We start from the raw sequence: 20011 nt of genomic DNA, 5'->3' as shown, positions 1-20011 counted from the left end.
TTCTCTCCAATCAAATTTGGGCTAGTCAAAATGTGTTGTCTGTTCAGCTTTGACATTCGCGCGACAAGCACGCTCTGCCAAAGAGGGGCATCTGTAGACACCCCATTTTGACTAAGCCCTAAACCTTCCCGGCTCGTGCCAAATCCATCTGAATCTCAGCATTAGGGTCCCAAACTTCACCCTAGGCTGGATGAAGGTCTCTTCTACTCCCCTGCAAAATTTCATCGAGATCGGAGCTCGTTTGCCTAGTAAATGGACCGAAATAGTGTGTGTAGTGTAAATGAGGGGGTGGCCCACTAGGTTTTTCATTTTACCCCAAAATCCATGTATTTGAAGGAAAATTTCAGTCATCCAAAGACCCTAAGTGCCCATGAATACATTTTTAGAAGCCTTAAAGCCCTAGAAATGTCCCGGCAAAATTCCAGAAAAATCCGACAAAAAAATTCACAAAAGACAAGCTGAGTTTGTGTAGTTATCAAAACAAGGGGGTGATTTAGCTAGTCAGGATCGCGCATGTGTGCACTTATCAAATGGGAGTGCCGATATCATCACCCCAAATTCCCTTTAAATACCAACTTAACTCTTTGTTAATTTTTTTTTTGTTTTCTAGAGAGAGACGCTCTCGGTTTTCTAGTAAGAGAAAACAGATCTCGCTCATCTTTCTCGGCTAAGATTCTGGAAATCTTCTCCGATCGGAAGTCATCTCCGGCAAACCTCCGGCCATGGGAATCATCTTCTCCGGCTAATCATCTCAGGCGAGCTCATCTTCTCCGGTAAGTACATCCTCGTTTGGATCTTTCATTCATCTCAGTTTTTCTTTTGAATCATAGATTTTCCTTGTTTCTTTTCGTCTCTGAATTCCTTAAGCTGTTTTGTGTTATTACATCTTCGTTTAATCCCTAATTTCATCTTCAACCTTTAAAAAAAACCCTAGATCTAAGGCTCTAAACCATTGATCTATGTATTCTTTTCGTTTTCCCTCTTTAGAAACCTTAGTTTTCACAAAACCTCAAATCTGCTCATTAAAATTTTAGATCTGTTCATTAAGCCTTTAGTTTATGCATTTGATTCAATCAAATTTCGTTGAGTATAAAGAGTAAGGAAGATCTGCAAACTCTGTAAGGATTTGATTTTCTTAGTAAGGATTCAAGATAATTTTTTTTAAAAAAAAAAGAAAAAGAAAAAAGAGAGAGATAGAGAGAGAGAAGCAGAGTTTGTATTGGAACCCTAGCCTTCGTCCATTTTTCTGATCGAAATCCGATTAGCTCCGATGATCTTCGATCACTTCTCAGGCTGGATTCTAGAAAATTCCGGCGAGCAAATTTGATTTTTTTATTTTTATTTTATTATTATTCTCCTTTACCTTTGTACTCAGATTTAATCCTTGGAAACCCTAGATCTTTTGTTTTTTACTTTGAAACCCTATCTTAATGAGTACAATACACTGATGGTTTTTTTTTATAGTTAGGGTAGCATTCATAAATAATGTATTTGACATCTGTTTAGTGTGTGCTAGCATTTTGACAGAATACAGTTTTTTTTTATGGCATTCAGACTCATCTCTCTATTTCTATGTTCATACAATTAATACTTTGAGATGGAATAATATTTATACAGTGTAATACTTGTTATTTCATTGTTCATATGCACAATTATTCTTGAGTAGCTCCTTCTCTGCATATGATTCAATTCTTATGTGAGTCTTTACTCATATACACAACTAGTCTTGGATAGCTCCCTGTTAGCTTATGGAAGTGCAAATATTAGTCGAGTCTATTTTCTCTAGTTCTATACATGCTCATGTTTGTATCCTACAGCCCATGCACCTTTATTTACAAAATCATTTCAGGGGATATTTATGTCTGAACCATTACACGTTTTTTTTATCATACTTTATTCAAGGTGTTTTCTTGTTTGAGGTTCAAATTTCAACTTTTATACATAACTTCATGGTGCTATTGAATTTATTGTGGCATGTTGATTCCCTCATATTATTTGTCAAATGTTTTTCTGATAGAGGTTTGGACACATGTAGTAAAATACAACACTAGAACATCTGATGGGGGGAAAGGAATATGACTGATTTTGCAAGCAAAATATTTTTCCTTTTGGGATCACTCACTATAAAAAAAAAATCAAATCAGCTTATGAGTTTATTTTGGAAATCAGGAAAGTATTTCGAATAGTTGTATAAAAGTTGAAATGAGTTCTGGGTAGATGGTGATATGGGGTATTATACAAGCTATGTTTGAGTTTAGATGAATAAAAGTTCATGTGTATTGTTGCAAGCTACAGTTTTGGTCAAGTATTTTTTCTAATTGCATCATTAGTGTCTTATTATGTCTATGAGGGTGCATTCTCATTATCATTTTTTTGCACATTCATTGTGTTTAATACGAGATATGCTAGCAGCTAGACTAATTATTAGATTAATGAAAATATATGTGTGGCATAGTCTGTAAGGATTTTGATTAAATATGGTAGTATTATCATACAAGGTTGATAATGATATGTGCCTAATTATTTCATACAGTTTATCCATAACTTATCTTTATCACCCCCAACCAGAGATCTCTTCTTCTTTCATTTACAGGACTAGCCTAGTTTTTTAAATACCATTAAAACCTTAGAAGTCCTTTCATTGTAGGGCGATGAAGGCGATAGCCCAAGCCCATTATTAGAGGATTTACATAGTCTGAATAGCACTCCCCTTTTCATTTTTAGGCTTATCCAGCCTTTAGTAAGTCTTATAATTTTCCTTCTCACACCTTAATAGTGGTAGCCATTTCCATTTTGATATTAACAGCCTTATTTCACCCTGACAATAGCAAATATCATGTTTTTTAGATTTAGTTATACTTCGCTGCTTACATATATTAAATAAATGCCTCTTTTAATTTATACTTTGTATAGATTAGAAATATCATTGGAAAAGTTTGTATAAAATATTGAGAATTTATACTTTTCTTTAACTTAAGTTTTGAGTTAGATTCTGAAGATAAATGGATTGTTCAGGTGAGATTATATCAAAGCTTATTATACTCATTTTCTTTTTATTTAAATAAATTGTTTAATGGGAAGAAGGAGATCAGATGACTACTCTATTCGATATTATCGACATGAGTACTGTCTGATCTCAAGGCCGGATATAAAAATATTATCATGTGTATATGATATCAGATGATTACTTTAGCATCATCTGATTTCATCCCCATATTGGGGTGGTGTTTGTGGTTGGGCATAGAAGTGTTTAATATTGTTTTCTTTTACTTTATTAGGCTATCCAGCGGCTGGTCTGGACTAATTAATGTTATTTATCATTTTATGATTGCTATAGATTGTATATTCTTTTTATTGAAAATTCTTCTTTGCTTAGCACTTGATTTATTTTTAGAATGAAATTTGCGATTATCTGGTAGCCTTTTCTTCTCTCTTTGATAGACTAACACAGTCTTATAGATTTCTGTTAAAATTCTTTAGATACTAGAATTCCCTCTCGTTGCAAGGGCTATGAAGGAGTCATCCCAAGCCCATCTCTAGGGGGACTTGCACAGTCCAAATAGCATTCTATTTTCTCAAAAGACTTGCCTAGTCTTTTAGATCCAAATCTTTGGAGACAGGCATTGTCTCATTAATGAATCAACCTGAGTCAAATCCTAGGAGACTATCTCTAGTCTCACAGGTCTTAAACCCTCTTCTAGTCGAAGACCAACTTGGTCTGTCAGTTATCTCATTTTCTTATCATTGTTTAGGCAATGATAAGGTTACTTGGAGCCCATCCTAGGAGACTTGCCCAGTCTTGCTAGCATTTTTCTCTATCTCACCTCTGTGTCTAAGAGACTTACCCAGTCTCATTCTCTTACTAAATCTCCTCTTTGTGCGTCTTTTGGTTTTGGGAGAACACCCTACTCGGCTTGGGGCATCATACCCCTACCCTTATGGGTATTGGGTTGCACATTTGTTGCACCCTAGGGCTAGGTAGCTGTCCGGCCCGGCTGGGTGTTTTACCTTTGCCAAATATGCACAAGGTCTCTTTTTCCTTGTTAGCATTTTTCTCTATCCTACCTCTGTGTCTAAGAGACTTACCCAGTCTCATTTTCTTACTAAACCTCCTCTTTGTGCGTCTTTTGGTTTTGGGAGAACACCCTACTCGGCTTGGCATCATACCCCTACCCTTATGGGTATTGGGTTGCACATTTGTTGCACCCTAGGGCTAGGTAGCTGTCCGGCCCGGCTGGGTGTTTTACCTTTGCAAAATATGCACAAGGTCTCTTTTTCCTTATTATTTGTGAGCTTTATCTTAGTTTGATAGTCCACTAGCATAGGAATCCGTCCTTAGTCTAGAGAGTCAGTCCTCTTGTTCAAGAATCAAATTCTATCATCATAGGGGTTATGATTCTATCCTACCTCTCATCAAATCATGTGTTTTTCTATCCGCTCCTGCAAGGTATAGGATGCTGTCCAACCCTTGCAGAGTTGTTATTCTGTTCATTCCCCCGCAAAGCATAGGATGCTGTCCAACCTTTGCGGGATATCCGGAGTCTGTCCTCCCCTTATGATGATAGGATTTGTCCCCCTTGAGTCAAAAACACTTAAAAATAACAAAAAACATTTCAAAAACACTTAAAAATTCAAAAATATCTTAAAATCCAAAAATCTCAAAAATTTTGAGTCTTTCAGAGTAGTTAGGGAATTCTGTTTCCGAACTACGTTGGCTTGATCCTCTTCCACGAGGTACGTAGTGCAGCTTGGGATCCACATCCCAAGTCCAGCCAAACCTTTAAAAATAAACATTTCAAACTTTCCAAAATTACAAAAATATTCAAAACCTTTTTCAAAAGAATCTTCCTCTAGAGTTAGGATTCTGTCCTAGACATTTAGGGTGTTTTAGAGTTAGGAGTCTGTCCTGATTTGTTGATATGGTGTGTCCTGTCGTGTGAGTGTCCCTAGAGTTAGGAGGCCTCGAGTCGATCGGTTAGACACCTAGTCGAACCGATAGCTAGACTAGGAAGCATATAGTCAGCCCATGGTTTTCATTAGGCTGCACAGCCTAGATACACATAGGATGTAGGGCCCACCTGCATTAGCTTAAGGCTAATCAACTTGCATTAGTTAGAACATATAGAGAGTCCTAAAAATTACAATTCACCTGAACTTAAGAAATCGTGCAAAAAAAGCTTTAAAAATCAGTGGAGTCTAGTGGATCGAGTCTAGGATAGCGGTTCTAGATGGTTAGGCATAGTAGTTTTGAATACGGCATCGAACTACGTTGACTCCGATTCTTCCCGAGGCCGGGATACGTAGAGCAGCTGGGATGGACGGCCATCTTGGTCCGAGTCAGGTCACATTAGAGTTAGGACTCATTTTGTCCAGTCATGTATAGAATTGAATTGTGTTGTGTGTTTTGCTGTGTTTTCTTACTTTCATGTACAGATCCTATACCTTTAGCTGTAGCATGCATGTGTTTGCACACCAGAACTTAGACACCCATTAGGCATGTCACTCATAACCTAGTTTTGCTTAGGTGACACATCTTTCATTTATTTTGTGTATGTTTTTATTATTCATCTCCGAGACATGCATGATTAGATAGACGTCTTCTTGGAGATATTCGTTCCCATTTCATATGACTTTCGCCCAAAACTCTTTAAAATTATTAAATTAATGGCATAAGAGACCAGGTGTTTGCACTTGGGCGGATGAGGTGCTCTTTCGACCTTCCGAATTCGTAACCAGGCACGAACCCTCTTTTTATAATCTCTGGTTATCCGTTGCAACAGAGCATAGTATGGGATCCTTGGCCCACTTCCTTGGATGGCGACTCTTCTTTGTTTAAGGTACGCCTCGAATCTGGGCTAGTCCTCGAATCGAGAGGTATCTCACCTTATATCGCCACTCATACTGTGAGAGGCACATTCTTTCGAGAGTTCCTTGGTAGAGCTCTCCATTCACGTGGATGATCCTGAGAGACTTAGCGCGTGGGGGCCCGCCCCCCGCCGCCTCTCTCGGATAGGGGTCCACAGCGTTCTATTGGTAATATCGGCGGAGGTTCTTTGAGTTCCAGGCGTGGGGTAGCAGATGCTCCTCCAGTGTCTCCAGCTTATAACTTCCCGGGCGAATGACTTCTTTTACTCGATACGGGCCCTCCCAGGTCGGGGAGAGTTTTCCCACTTTCGTTGGTTGGGAGACGGCAGCTTTCCTCAGGACTAGATCTCCTGTCCGGAAGTTTCTGGGGCGTATCTTCGAATCGTGATAATTGGATACTTTCTGCTTGTAGGTGGCGACTCGGATTCGGGATTCTTCCCTGGCCTCCTCCAATAAGTCGAGGTTCGCACGGAGGCCGCCATCATTGAGCTGTTCGTTGAAACTGGTGACTCTGGGAGACGGGGTGCCCACATCGACGGGTATCACCGCCTCCGTTCCAAAGGACAAGTTGAATGGTAACTCTCTAGTCGACGCGCGCGGAGTGGTGCGATACGCCCATAAAATGTGATAAAGCTCATCTGCCCATCCGCCAGCTTTATCATCCAGCCTCTTTTTAATTCCTTGGAGCAGAATTCTGTTCGTCACTTCTGTCTGCCCGTTCGTCTGGGGGTGTGCTACTGAAGTAAATCTCTGCTCAATCTTCAGGCCAGAACAGAATTTCCGGAAATTTTTACAGTCGAACTGTCTTCCGTTGTCGGTTATGAGAACACGAGGGATCCCAAATTTGCAAACTACAGATTTCCAGAAGAAGTTCTGCATGTTTTGCTCCGTCATTTGGGCTAGAGGTTCAGCCTCCACCCACTTGGTGAAATAGTCAATAGCCAGGACTACAAAAGCGCGCCTTCCGGAGGCCGGTGGAAATGGGCCCAGGATGTCCATTCCCCATACTGCGAAGGGGAGCGGGCTGATAATCGGGGCCATCGATACAGCGGGCTGATGGATAAGGGGCGAGAATTTCTGGCACCTCTCGCACCTTTTCACCAGGCTCAGTGCGTCTCGCCTCAAGGTGGGCCAGTACAACCCTCTTAATAACACCTTGATTGCCAAGGCCTTGCCCCCCAGGTGCTCCCCGCAAATTCCTTCGTGCGTCTCCTGCAGGGCGTAGGTGGCGTTGCTTGACCGGAGGCACTTTAAGTACGGGACGGTGTAAGACCTTTTGAACAGGTTCTGACCATCTAGGAAAAATTGGGATGCTCTCTGTATCACCTTGCGGGCTTCCTTCTTGGCTTCAGGAAGTTTACCATTGCGCAGGTATTCAATGATTTCGTCCATCCAGCACGACTCGCGCTCCACCTGCATTACTCCAGTGGCTTCTCTTTCTATACTGGATTTCTGGAGGAACTCCATGCAGATATTTCCGAGAGCGGTGTATCCGGATGCAGTTAGTTTAGACAAAACATCTGCCTTTGCATTCTCTGTTCAGGAAATTCTGATGACCTCAAAACTTTGGAATTTGCTGGCTAGCCGGCGGACCTGGGAGAGATACTTGACCATGCGTTCGTCACGGGCCTCATAGATCCCTTGGATCTGGTTTGCGACCAACTGGGAGTCGCAGTATGCTCTCAGCCTTTGGGCCTTGACTTGAACGGCGAGATTCATCCCGGCGAGGAGGGCTTCATATTCTGCCTCATTATTGGATGCGTGGAATCCGAACCTTAGGGCATAATCTACGGTGAAGCTGTCGGGTTCGGTGAGAATCAAACCGGCACCAAAGCCACCCTTGTTTGAAGACCCGTCAACGTACACATCCCACAGTGGTTCGGGAGTTGATAGATCCTGCTCTACTGGCGAGGGGATGACTTCTGCTTCAGTCCCCCTGCTGTGCATTCTGCAGTCGTGATTGATTTCTCCGCAACCACTGGGGCGTGAACAACTTCAGATTCGGCGGTCTGTTGGGGGATGGTGCACTCAGCTACGAAGTCCGCCAGCACTTGAGCCTTTATCGCTGGCCTTGGTACGTACTGGATGTCGAACTCGCTCAGCTCCACGGCCCATTTTACGAGTCGTCCTGAAATGTTTGGTCGATGGAGAACTTGCCTGAGCGGCTGATCGGTCAGGACTTTTATAGTGTGGGCTTGGAAATACGGCCTCAACTTCCTGGCCGCCATTACCAGCGCGTAAGCCAATTTCTCGACCCGCTGATATCTGATTTCTGCATCATGGAGAACTTTGCTAACATAGTAGATAGGTTTTTGCTGGCAGTGCTCTTCATGAACCAGGACAGCTGCCAGAGCCGTGAGGCTGACGGAGAGATACAGGAGTAGCTCCTCACCTGGTTCCGGCTTTGTCAACAGTGGCGGGGAGGACAAATATTGCTTCAGCTCTTCGAACGCGGTCTGGCATTCCTCTGTCCAGGGCGCTGTCTTGGGTCCTTTGACTGCGTTGAAGAAGGGTAGGCACCTTTCTGCGAATTTCGAGATGAAGCGCCCCAGCGCGGCTATCATTCCTGTGAGTCGCTACACCTCACTGATAGTTTTTGGTGGAGTGAGCTCCAACACGTCATTGATCTTCTCCGGATTGGCTTCTATCCCCCGCTGACTTACCATAAACCCCAAGAACTTTCCTGAGCCGACGCCGAAGGTGCATTTGGTGGGGTTTAGCTTCATGCTGTGCTTTTTCAGGACCTGAAATGTTTCTCTCAGATCAGACACGTGATCCTGTGCACTTTGGCTTTTGACCAGCATATCGTCGACATAGACTTCCATGTTACGGCCGATCTGATTCTGAAAAATTCTGTTCACGAGCCTCTGATAAGTGGCTCCGGCATTTTTGAGGCCGAAGGGCATGACACGGTAGCAGTAGGTCCCTTGATCTGTTACAAACGAAGTCTTTGGTATGTCTGATTCATACATCCTGATCTGGTTATACTCGGAGAAAGCGTCCATGAAGCTCAGTAACTCGTGGCCTGCAGTGGCGTCAATGAGCTGATCAATTTTTGGGAGCGGATAGCTGTCATTGCGACAGGCCTTATTCAGGTCAATGAAGTCAACGCAGGTTCTCCATTTTCCGTTTGTCTTCTTGACAAGGACTACGTTCGCCAACCAGTCCGGATATCGAATCTCCCGAATGAAGTCAGCTTTTAAAAGCCTCTCCACTTCTTCTTTTATCGCCTGCCGTCTTTCGAAAGCGAAATGCCTTCTTTTCTATTTCACCGGTTTGCAGGTTGTGTCAACACCGAGTCTGTGTATGCTGACTTCCGGGTCAATGCCAGGCATGTCAACGGGAGCCCACGCAAAGACATCTGCATTGTCTTGAAGAAACTCGGTGAGGTGGCGCTGGATGCTGCTACTTAGAGAGGAGCCGATCAGAGCGACTTTATCATTATCTTCTGGGCACAGTGGGATGGAGATGAGGTCTTCGGCAGGCTGAGTCCCTCGGAGTTCGTCCCTTAAGTCGAGTAGCTCGATTGGCAGTGATTCAACAACATTTTTGCCTTTGAGTGCCATTGCATAGCACTCCTTGGACTGGGGTTGGTCTCCCCGAACTTCACCCACAATGTTTGGCGTTGTGAATTTCATCTTCTGGTGATAAGCTGAAGCCACTGCACGAATCGGGTTCTGGCCAGGCCGTCCTAAGATAGCGTTATAGACCGACGTGGCCCTCACTATCAGGAAATTGACCATGGCGAACGCTTGACAGGGCGGTTCTCCGACAAGGACTGGGAGTTCAATCTGCCCCTCCACTTTCACAACCTCTCCTGAGAAACCAAACAGATCTGAGTTCGCCGGCTTCAAGCGGTTGTCGCCTATCATCATTTTCTGAAAGGCGTGATAGTACAAGATGTCCGCCGAACTCCCGTTGTCTATAAGGATTTTCTTCACTTCCCAGTTGGCGACGACCATGGTTAAGACCAGTGCATCGTCGTGAGGTAGTATCAGGTTGTCCAGGTCTGCGTCTGAAAATGAGATTTCATTCTCCGTCTTGGTCTTCTTACTGCTTGTGTGCACGGCGTTAACTTGTCGTGCATAAGCTTTGCGAGCAGCGGAGGATGTGCCCCCGGCGACAGGTCCACCCATGATCGTACCGATGACCCCCCTTGGCTGGGATCGCGGTGTCTCTTGTTGCGAACTGGATGGCAGCGGGGACTTGTTCCGGGTAGGTGGCGGTTGTGATCGTCGAGGGCTGCGGCCCTGAGGACTCTTTTCTCTGCGCTCTGTTTTGCGGCCGTCACTTCGGACGTATTTTTTCAAATAGCCCCGGCCAATCAACTGCTCGATTTCCTCCTTGAGCTGCCAGCATTCGTCCGTGTCGTGGCCGTGGTCCCTGTGGAACCGACAGTACTTTGATGGGTCCCTCCTATTTCCTTTGGAGATCATTCTAGCCGGCCATCTCACGAATTCTTCTCCGCTGATGGCGGCCAGTATGTGTTTCCGGGAGATGTTGAGAGGCATGGAGCTCTCTTCTCTCCTCTGGGGAGACTTCTCTCTTCTGGGGGCGGGGGCCTTATCATCCCTACGCTGCTTGGTAGGGTTCTTGTCCTCAGAGGTTCTCCTCCGATTTGAGTCGAGGGCGGCCAGTGTCTCTTCCACTATTATATATTCCTCAGCACTGGTCATCAGATCTGCTAATGAATGTGGGTGTTGGTGTGCTATTGACCGGCGGAAGTCGTTGGATCTGGCGCCCGCGAGGAGCGCATTCGTGGCCGCTGAGGGATCTAGATTTGGCACTTGGAGTGCCTCCCTGTTGAAGCGGCGGACGAACATTTTCAGAGGCTCATTGTCCTCCTAGCGCAGGGCCATCAAGGAGGCTGTTGTTTTCCTTGGCCTCCAGCTACTCATGAAATGGCGGACCAGGTCATCCCTAAAATCTTCAAAGTTGCCGACGGAGTTCGGTTTAATCCTGGAGTACCAGTCCCGGGCTGCACCGGTCAGTGTTGTCGGGAATGCTCTGCAGAGGAAGCCATCGGATGCTCCGTGGAGGAGCATCATTGTCCTGAACGTTTCCAAATGATCCACAGGATCGGTGGTTCCATCATTTGCGGGATGGTAGGCATTTTAAATCCTCTGGGTGCTGGGGCGCCCATGACCTCGTCGGTAAATGGCGTTCTACTTGAGAACGCCCGCATAGTAGGCCGGCTCTGATCTCTTGCCAGCTCTTCTATGCGGTGATCCATTTCTTCCATCCTTTGAAGCATGGGATCACCTCTGCGGTCCGGTTGGTTCAGCGGCCTGTCTCTCTCCACTGATGGGCTCGCCGCGGAGCCGGACTGACTTTCCGGGCTCCTTCGACGAGGCCGGGACTTTTCTTGTAGTATACGCCCTTCATGTGCTCGGGGCCTTTGTGCAGAACGGGACCGCGACCTCTGACAGCGTTGTGGCTCTGTATGAGCATGCCTGGCTCTGGGGGGATGGACTTGCCTTGAGTGGTGAGCCCGATCCTCTCCCTGGCGAGCTGACTCTCCCCCGTGGACATTCGACCTTTCCCGTATAAGTTGGAGAGCTTCTGGAGGATGCTGGGGAGGTGCTTGGAGTAGCTGCTGGTATTGACCGACCAGGGCCGTCATTTGCTGGAAAAGAGCTTGAATTTGATCCGGAGTAGGCATAGGGTTGAGATGTTGCGAACGAGCCGGGCTCTGTTCAGCTGTGGCAGAGGCTGCCACCACCAGTGAGGCGATTTGCTCACTCCGGGTCCTGCGAGGTAGTGCGCCTTGAGTCGTCCGTGCGGTTGGTATTCGCGCACTCTTGCGCCCTGCCATTTTTGTATACAGGGGACTTGAACAGCTTTTAGTTACAGGGTCCCACGGATAGCGCCAATCTGTTGGACCGAAAATCGGTAACAGGTACGACAGTGACGTAAGAGCTGAGCTGGATGACCAGAGGGACTGAGTCCTGGGGGACCAGAGTGAAGCGAAGTGGAGGGACTGAGTCCTGCTGAGAGAGCTAAGTCCTGCACAAAGGCAAGCGAAGTCAGAAGACCAACCCGGGTTTTACTCCGGACAGGCCCTTCGACACTCAAGTCAGTATGAGCAGGAGTGCAGAGCTAGTTCTAAGAGTTTAGGGTGGAGAGAAGGTTTTTCATTACCCATGGTTTGAGCTTTGAACCCCCTTTTATAGAGGGAAACTCGATGACGTGTCCAGGACAGGTGGCGGCCCGTGATAGGCTGGAGTTCACCTACTCCAGGACAGGTGTCCAGGACAGGTGACGGCCCGTGATAGGCTGGAGTTCACCTACTCCAGGACAGGTGTCCAGGACAGGTGGCGGCCTGTGATAGGCTGGAGTTCACCTACTCCAGGATAGGTGTCCAGGACAGGTGGCGGCCCGTGATAGGCTGGAGTTCACCTACCCCATCAGGTACTAATCCATTCAGAAGAATCCATGTAACATGGGTACGAGCTAAATCAATAGCCAGATATTATTTTCTCACTCTATGCCTGTGATATCTGTTGCACAAGATATACATGCTTGGACTCAGATTCAGGGATTAGAATTAGAAGTGTATTAAGTTTAGTTTGGTCTTACAATTTGATGCACGGGAGTTATGCATTTTGTATCAGATCGATCTTGAAAAACGATGTTTATGTGGTAGTGGATGCGGACAGATTTTGCTAGATTAGCATCATTTCAGGCCAATGAAGATATAAAAAGAGATGTCAAAGAATTGGTTTCCCACAACTTAAACAGGAAAGAATGGTAAAGTATAGCTTTCTCACCTGGAGGAATGTACCCCACTGAACCAGCAACTTTAGAGAGGCTTCCAGTACTCGTGGAAGGATCGATGACCTTGTAAAGCTCGATATCTGCTATCTGAGGCTCGTTCAATGACTTCAGTAGGATGGTCTTTGTTGAAAGGTCAAGTAGGAGCACCGGGTCAGTACACCCATGGAGAAAATCCAGACCCTGAGCTACTCCAAGCGCTATGCTATAGCGACATGGCCAGTCTAAGACATCTCCTGAACTTCTGTGAAGAAAATCAAACAAAGTTCCCTTTTGGGCATATTCATAAAACAGATAAGCACTATCAGCAGTTAAAGCATATGCCAGAGGGGTCATAACTTTTGAATTGCTCAGCCTTCCTAAGATTTCCAGTGCTTGTCTCAACCTTTCATGGCTCCCCAACTGAAACACACTATCACTGCAGTTAAGTTTTTTGACATAGTAACTCATTCCACAAGGCATAGTGACCTTATTGTAGGTTGAGAACCTGTTATTCAGCATGATGTTAGTAGTAAATACTTCCATGGCTCTGGTGAAGTCGATACTGGATCTGTGAATGCTATGTATAGTTATTAGATGATGACCACTTATAACATCAGGCGGTTGCTCTCCTGATGGTAGATGTTCATCATTGACCCGATAGAAGTATCTAGAGACCAATATAAGAATCACTGCCACAAAAACTATAGCAAGAAAAGCGTCTGAAATTTTCACAAAAATCACCACAGCAGTAGGGATTCTTTTCTTGCGTGAGACGATATTAGGCCTCGAGTCTTGGGGAGGAGAGTCTGGGGAAAGTGCGACGAGACCCTTATTTCCAGAAATGTTAATGACAGCCCTTGGAGGGAGACGTGGAAGAGTTCCAGAAAGCTGATTATTAGAAAGATCCAATTGTGTCAAGCTCACCAATTGAGAGAAGGATGCTGGAACCACACCTGTAAATCCATTGTTGGAGAGATCTAAAAGCTCTAAGCCGTTCAGGCTACCCAGATTATTAGGTATGGATCCATTGAAGTGGTTGCTGCTGAGGTTGAGGGCTATTTGCAATCCATCTGGCATTCTTGGAATTTCTCCAGAAAGATTGTTGCCCCCCAACTGGAGTTCTAAAAGTGCAGCCATGTTAGCAATCGTTTGAGGTATTGAACCACTTAGTTCATTGCCACCCAAGTTCAAATTCAAAAGTTGTGTTAAGTTCCCAATTGCTGAAGGTATTGAACCAGTAAATGAATTCTGACTGAGGTTCAGTTGAAGCAAGTTCTGTAGTTGGGAAATTTCAACAGGTATTACCCCATTTAAATGGTTTCTATTGAGCTTCACAACTGCTAGTTTTTTAAGCTTACCCAACCCTGCGGGAATAGTGCCTTGCAACTGATTCTGAGCAAGATTCAACAATGTCAAACTCAGACAGTTTACCAGCTCCAATGGAATCTCCCCGGTCAACCAGTTACTTTCCACCTCAAGATATGCCAAATTAAAGAGCTCCCCAATAACAGAAGGTATGGGCCCATTGAGTGAATTGAAGCTTAATCGCAAGCGGAACATGTTCCGAGAGATGTTCACAGGGATCGCTCCTACTAACGAATTGGCTGTTAGATCAACGACCTGTAAATTAGGAGATGACAGAAAGTCTGATGGAATTGAGCCTGTTAAATTGTTATAGCTAAGGTCCAAACTCTGCAGGTATCTGGAAATTCCCTGAGGTATCGATCCGGTGAAATTGTTCGAGCTTAATCGCAAGCGGAACAAGTTTCGAGAGATATTCACAGGGATCGTTCCTAGCAGTGAATTGGCTGTTAGATCAACGACCTGTAAATTAGGAGATGACAGAAAGTATGGTGGAATTGAGCCTGTTAAATAGTTATAGCTAAGGTCCAAACTCCTCAGGTATCCGGAAATTCCCCGAGGTATCAATCCGGTGAACATGTTCCGGTTTGCAGCAAAACGTGACAGGGTGTTGATCCTTGAAAGACTTTGAGGGATTACTCCAGTCAGTCTATTGGAAGAGAGGATGAGAATTTCTAACTTGGAAAGCTCTCCTATCTTATCAGGAACAGACTCATAAATATTGTTAAAACTGAGATCCAAAAGAATTAGATTTGTATAATTCATGAGTTCTTCTGAGATAGGGCCTTGAAACAGGTTATTTGAGAGGTGCAACTCCTCCAAAACCATCCCTTTTCCAAGATGGGTAGGAACAGTACCAAAGAACGAATTACTGCTCAAATTCAAGCTCCTTAGCTGAACCAACCCATCTAGTTGAAAGGTAACATTTCCAGAAAAATTATTAAAAGACAAATCCAAGAACTCCAATCCACCAAAACCACGAAAAACAGGTAACAAACCAGACAAAATATTTTTACCGAGATTCAACATCTTTAACCCATTTATGCTGCCACAATCACTGATGAAACTTTCAGGCAAAGAGGTGAATAAATTGTTAGAGAGATCAATAGACTGTAGAGAATCAAGCTGACACAAACCCACAAGAAAATTACTGTCAGAAATGCCAAAACCAGAGAAAGAGATGTTAGTTATGGAGTTTCCAGAGCACCTAATTCCTTTCCAAGAACATGGGTTTGGATTCATATGGGATATGTTAAGGTTGGAAACAAGTCTGGTAATGATGTCTGTCTGGTTTGGGGAGAGTTGAGAGAATACAACAGGAAAACTGAGGAAAAAGAAGAAAAAGAAGAAAAAGAGGAAAGACCCATTAACATACCTGCTCATTTTAGCTGGTTGGAGTATAATCTACACCAATTTTTGTTGGGGAGAATGATGTTTTTGTAGAGGAGATAAAAGTTCTTGTTTATGGGGTTTTGGAAAGGAGGAGGATTGGAGGAAAGTGTTTGGTTGACTGAGTGGAAGACTTTGATATTGAGACTGACAGAGTTAGAGTCCGATTCTTTGACTGGAGACTACCAACAGAATCAGAGTCTTTGTGGGGCCTATCTGGACGCGTATCTTGAAACCAAAATACCCCTCGTTTTTTGTGAAAATTTAGAAAATGGTTGTGCTGGATTCCGTAAGTGGGTTTAAAACTCTCTTGGGTTCTGATGCAAATGGCGAATATTCCGAGGCATAGAAAGGACAGAGAACAGAACCAATTTCTTTCCTTCCTTTTATCCTTTTTGCCCTTTTCTGGAAGTGCTCCTTTTTCTTCTCCGTGTGGGGGCCATGGCAGGTGGGACCCACAACTGAAAAACACCATATTGGTGTTTGGAGTTTGGAGTTTGAACACGAGAATTGCAGGCGGAGAGAGAGAGTTTTCTAGTCGAAAGAGAAAGCTGGGAACTGGGGCCCTCTTCAACTAGACTATGTGGAAAATACTAATGGCTTTGACACCTTGCCAGAATAATAAATTGATTTTGATTTGTGTAATTGTGTTCTCATTGCTTTAACAAAATAAGGGATTAATTTTCTCCGATTTTTTACTCTTTTTAGCCTTGAAGAGTGAAGATGGAGAAATTACATGGTTGCCGGCCGTGCATACAAAGGCAGCCCCAAAATAGTGGGGCCCACATTGTTTGAGGTGATCCAAACTATTCATTAGACAGGCCCTGACATAGACAGGGTGTGCCCAAAAAATCTTAAACCCCTACAAATCGGAGGGTTAGGATCATCCGGACGTTTTTTTGGGCACACCCTATCTATGTCATGGCCCGTATAATGAATGGTTTGGATCATCCAAACAATGTATGGCTCCACTATATTTTGGGGCTGCCTAATTTCTCAGATGGAGACCGTTTACGGCTATGTGTCGCCTCAAATCAGCTCCAATGGAATCTCCCCAGTCAACCTGTTACCTTCCACCTCAAGATATGCCAAATTAAAGAGCTCCCCAATCATTGAAGGGATGGACCCATTGAGTGAATTGAAGCTTAATCGCAAGCGGAACAAGTTTCGAGAGATATTCACAGGGATCGTTCCTACCAGTGAATTGGCTGTTAGATCAACGACCTGTAAATTAGGAGATGACAGAAAGTCTGATGGAATTGAGCCTGTTAAATTGTTATAGCTAAGGTCCAAACTCTTCAGGTATCCGGAAATTCCCCGAGGTATCGATCCGGTGAACATGTTCTAGCTTAATCGCAAGTGGAACAAGTTTCGAGAGATGTTCACAGGGATCTTTCCTACTAGCAAATTGGCTGTTAGATCAACGACCTGTAAATTAGGAGATGACAGAAAGTCTGATGGAATTGGGCCTGATAAATTGTTATAGCTAAGGTCCAAACTCCTCAGGTATCCGGAAATTGCCTGAGGAATCGATCCGGTAAAAAGGTTCAGGTTTGGAGCGAAACGTGACAGGGTCTTGATCCTTGAAAGACTTTGAGGGATTACACCAGTCAGTCTATTGGAAGAGAGGATGAGAATTTCTAACTTGGAAAGCTCTCCTATCTTATCAGGAACAGACCCAGAAATATTGTTAATACTGAGATCCAACAGAATTAGATTTGTATAATTCATGAGCTCTTCTGAGATAGGGCCTTGAAAATGGTTTCTTGAGAGTTGCAACTCCTCCAAAACCACCCCTTTTCCAAGATGGGTAGGAACAGAACCAATGAACGAATTACTGCTTAAATTCAAGCTCCTTAGCTTAACCAACCCATCTAGTTGAAGGGTAACATTTCCAGAAACTTTATTAAAAGAAAAATCCAATGACTGCAATCCACCAAAACGACGAAAAACAGGTAACGAACCAGACAAAATATTGTTACTCAAATTCAACATCTTTAACCCATTTATGCTGCCACAATCAATAATGAACTTTCAGGCAAAGAGGTGAGTAAATTGTAAGAGAGATCAATAGACTATAGAGAATCTCTTGAAAAATTAGATAATGGATCTGATCTATGGTTTATTCGAACCCAAAAAATCTGCAACTTGAAATGAAAAATTCTTTCTGTTTGGAAACCAGAAATAAAATAGAACACTCCTTAAGAATCGTATCCGCCCCCTACCGGTGCAAACCGGGATTTGAGAACCGACGCTCCAAGATAAAACAGCCGAAATTGGCCCCAGTCCACATGCACTCGCTGACTGGTCCACCCAGAATCACCAACGGAACTGTGCTCAGAATGAACGGAACGAAGGAGGAAGAAGAACAGAACAGAAAGCCTTGAGTTATAAATTTCAGAATGTGCAAAAACGTCTGTGTAATTTCTGTGTCCAAAACAATCTGTCCCGTCCCCTTTTATAGACCTCAAAGTGTCTGTTGGGGAGAGCCACCATTAAAACACACACTTAAAAGCCAGTAACGTTTTTTCTCCAACAGTCATTTTTGTGACTTTCAATTAAGGTGGTGTGTCCATATCAAAACCAAAGGGTAAAAATCAAAACGGTTTTTTGCAATAAAAATAACCTTTTCATTTAAACCCAAACCCAAACCCAAACCTGGACCCGGACCTCGGACCACGGCCACCCCGGCGAGGTGAGGTGCGCGCGCGCTTGTGTGTGTTTTTTACACATGGGCTTGTGCTCTTCTAAAAGCCTAAGACCCAACAAATTCTAAAGCCCATTGAAGGCTCAAGCCTTTCTCCAACTCTCCATCTTATATGGATGAGAAAATTTCTCTCAAGCTTCTATGTGAGACTATTTATTTTACCTTGGTTTAGAGAGCACAACATTCACACACACATCAAGGTCTTGGGTTCAAGTCCCCATTCATGCAATTGATTCTAGTTTTCAAAGAAAGAGGGGGAGAACTTTAATTTGAATCTTCCCTCCAAATTTTAAACACAAAGCAAAAGCATCTTTGACTTTTCTATTTAAAATATTTGAAATTGTCCAACGATCCCCCACAAGATTCAAAATACAGTTACAGTTTTGAAAACGGAAGTATCTGAGCACATTAGAATAATAGAGCGGAATCATACCGGTGTCTTTTGGACTTCAACCGATATTTAGGATAAACAGATTACGTTACCGAGTACGGGTAGAGTTAGACTCCTTCAACCTTTCCTCGTATGTGTAACCGACTAACCTATCACCCATACCCTACCATCGATTCCTTGGTGATTCAATCAAAGTTTTGGAACATTTTGGCCTTGGTTCTCATGAATGTTCTAGAGAATTACTCGTTAAATTCTCATAGGATGCGGCCTTACTTCCACATTCACTTAGGTCAGTCATCAAGTATGCACTGCAAGTAACATACCACCCAATATAGGTTATGAACTGATTAAGAGCCTATAACTCATCCTTTCTCATTTCAGTGAACACTATCTTCCAACATTTTGCATCTAGGAGTAGGGGGTGATAGTATTAACAAACCATCCGGTGACTTGTTAGTACCCATTGAACCAAATTCCAGGGATCTCCTTTCACATTGGTTGGGTGTCCATCACTAATGGTTCATGCCACGAGCTTTAACCCCATTCCTTGCGATGCCTCATAAACCACCTTGTTTATCTGTGGCTTTGTCAGAGGATCTGCCAGATTCCTCTCCAACCTTACAAAGTCGAGTGCTATTGTTCCCTCAATCAAGTATTGCTTTACCAAATTATGCCTCAGGCGAATATGCCTTCTTTTGCCATTATAGGTCTTACTTTTGGCCTTGGCTAAAGCAGCTTGGCAGTCACAGTGTAGAAACACCGAGGGAACTGGCCTTGGCCATAAAGGCACATCTGCCATAAAATTCCTGAGCCATTCGGCGTCAGCTCCTGCTATGGCTAAGGCTATAAATTCCGCTTCCATAGTGGAACTTGTACTACATGTTTGTTTAACCGATTTCTAAGAAATCGCACCACCACCAAGGGTGAATACATATCCACTGGTAGACACTGAATCTCTTGAATCAAAGATCCAATTCGCATCACTATAGCCTTCTAAGATAGCAGGAAACCCCCTAAAATGCAGTCCAAAGTTCATTGTACCTTTTAAGTACCTCAACAACATAGTCAAAGCCTGCCAGTGTTCATGTCCTGGTCTATGTTTGTGTTGACTGAGATTTCCAACTGCTAGTGCAATGTCAGGTCTAATATAGTTCATTAAATATGGCACTGAACCTATAATACTTGAGTATTCCTTTTGGGATACCATCTCACATTTGTTTTTCTTTAGGTGAACCTGACAATCTAAAGGTGTCTTTGCAGGTGAACTATCATATTGTCCAAACTTCCTAAGAATGTTCTCTACATAGTGAGACTGAGACAATATTATTTCATTTTCTTTTCTAATGATTTTCATTCCTAGAATTACATCAGCTCCACCCATATCTTTGGTTTCAAAGTTTGACATTAAAAATCTCTTAGTAGATTTAACTATGTCCAAACTAGTACCCATAATCAGTATATCATCTACATATACACACAAAATTACACCTTTATCACCATTAAACTTATTATAAACACATTTATCAGATTCATTTATCTTA

At 43.7% G+C, this 20011-nt stretch overlaps 1 protein-coding gene across 2 annotated transcripts in view; it reads right to left on the bottom strand.

Annotated features, from left to right (window-relative positions):
• Nucleotides 1-15465, bottom strand: part of LOC143888272 (uncharacterized) — a 41265-nt gene extending 25800 nt beyond the window's left edge. For both annotated transcript variants that reach the window (XM_077392638.1, XM_077392639.1), the window contains exon 1: nucleotides 12636-15465. In XM_077392638.1, coding sequence (XP_077248753.1) covers nucleotides 12636-15366 — 2731 coding nt within the window. In that variant the 5' untranslated portion in view covers nucleotides 15367-15465. The remainder of the gene's footprint in view (nucleotides 1-12635) is intronic.
• Between the last annotated feature and the right edge of the window lie 4546 nt (nucleotides 15466-20011).

The sequence above is a fragment of the Tasmannia lanceolata genome, unplaced genomic scaffold (genome assembly GCF_043159265.1).
Source record: "Tasmannia lanceolata isolate RefF3 unplaced genomic scaffold, GAP_Taslan_0.1 ptg000012l, whole genome shotgun sequence".
NCBI lineage: Eukaryota > Viridiplantae > Streptophyta > Magnoliopsida > Canellales > Winteraceae > Tasmannia > Tasmannia lanceolata.
Note: the sequence above shows the minus strand (reverse complement) of the source record. Positions and strands in the feature narration are given on the sequence as shown.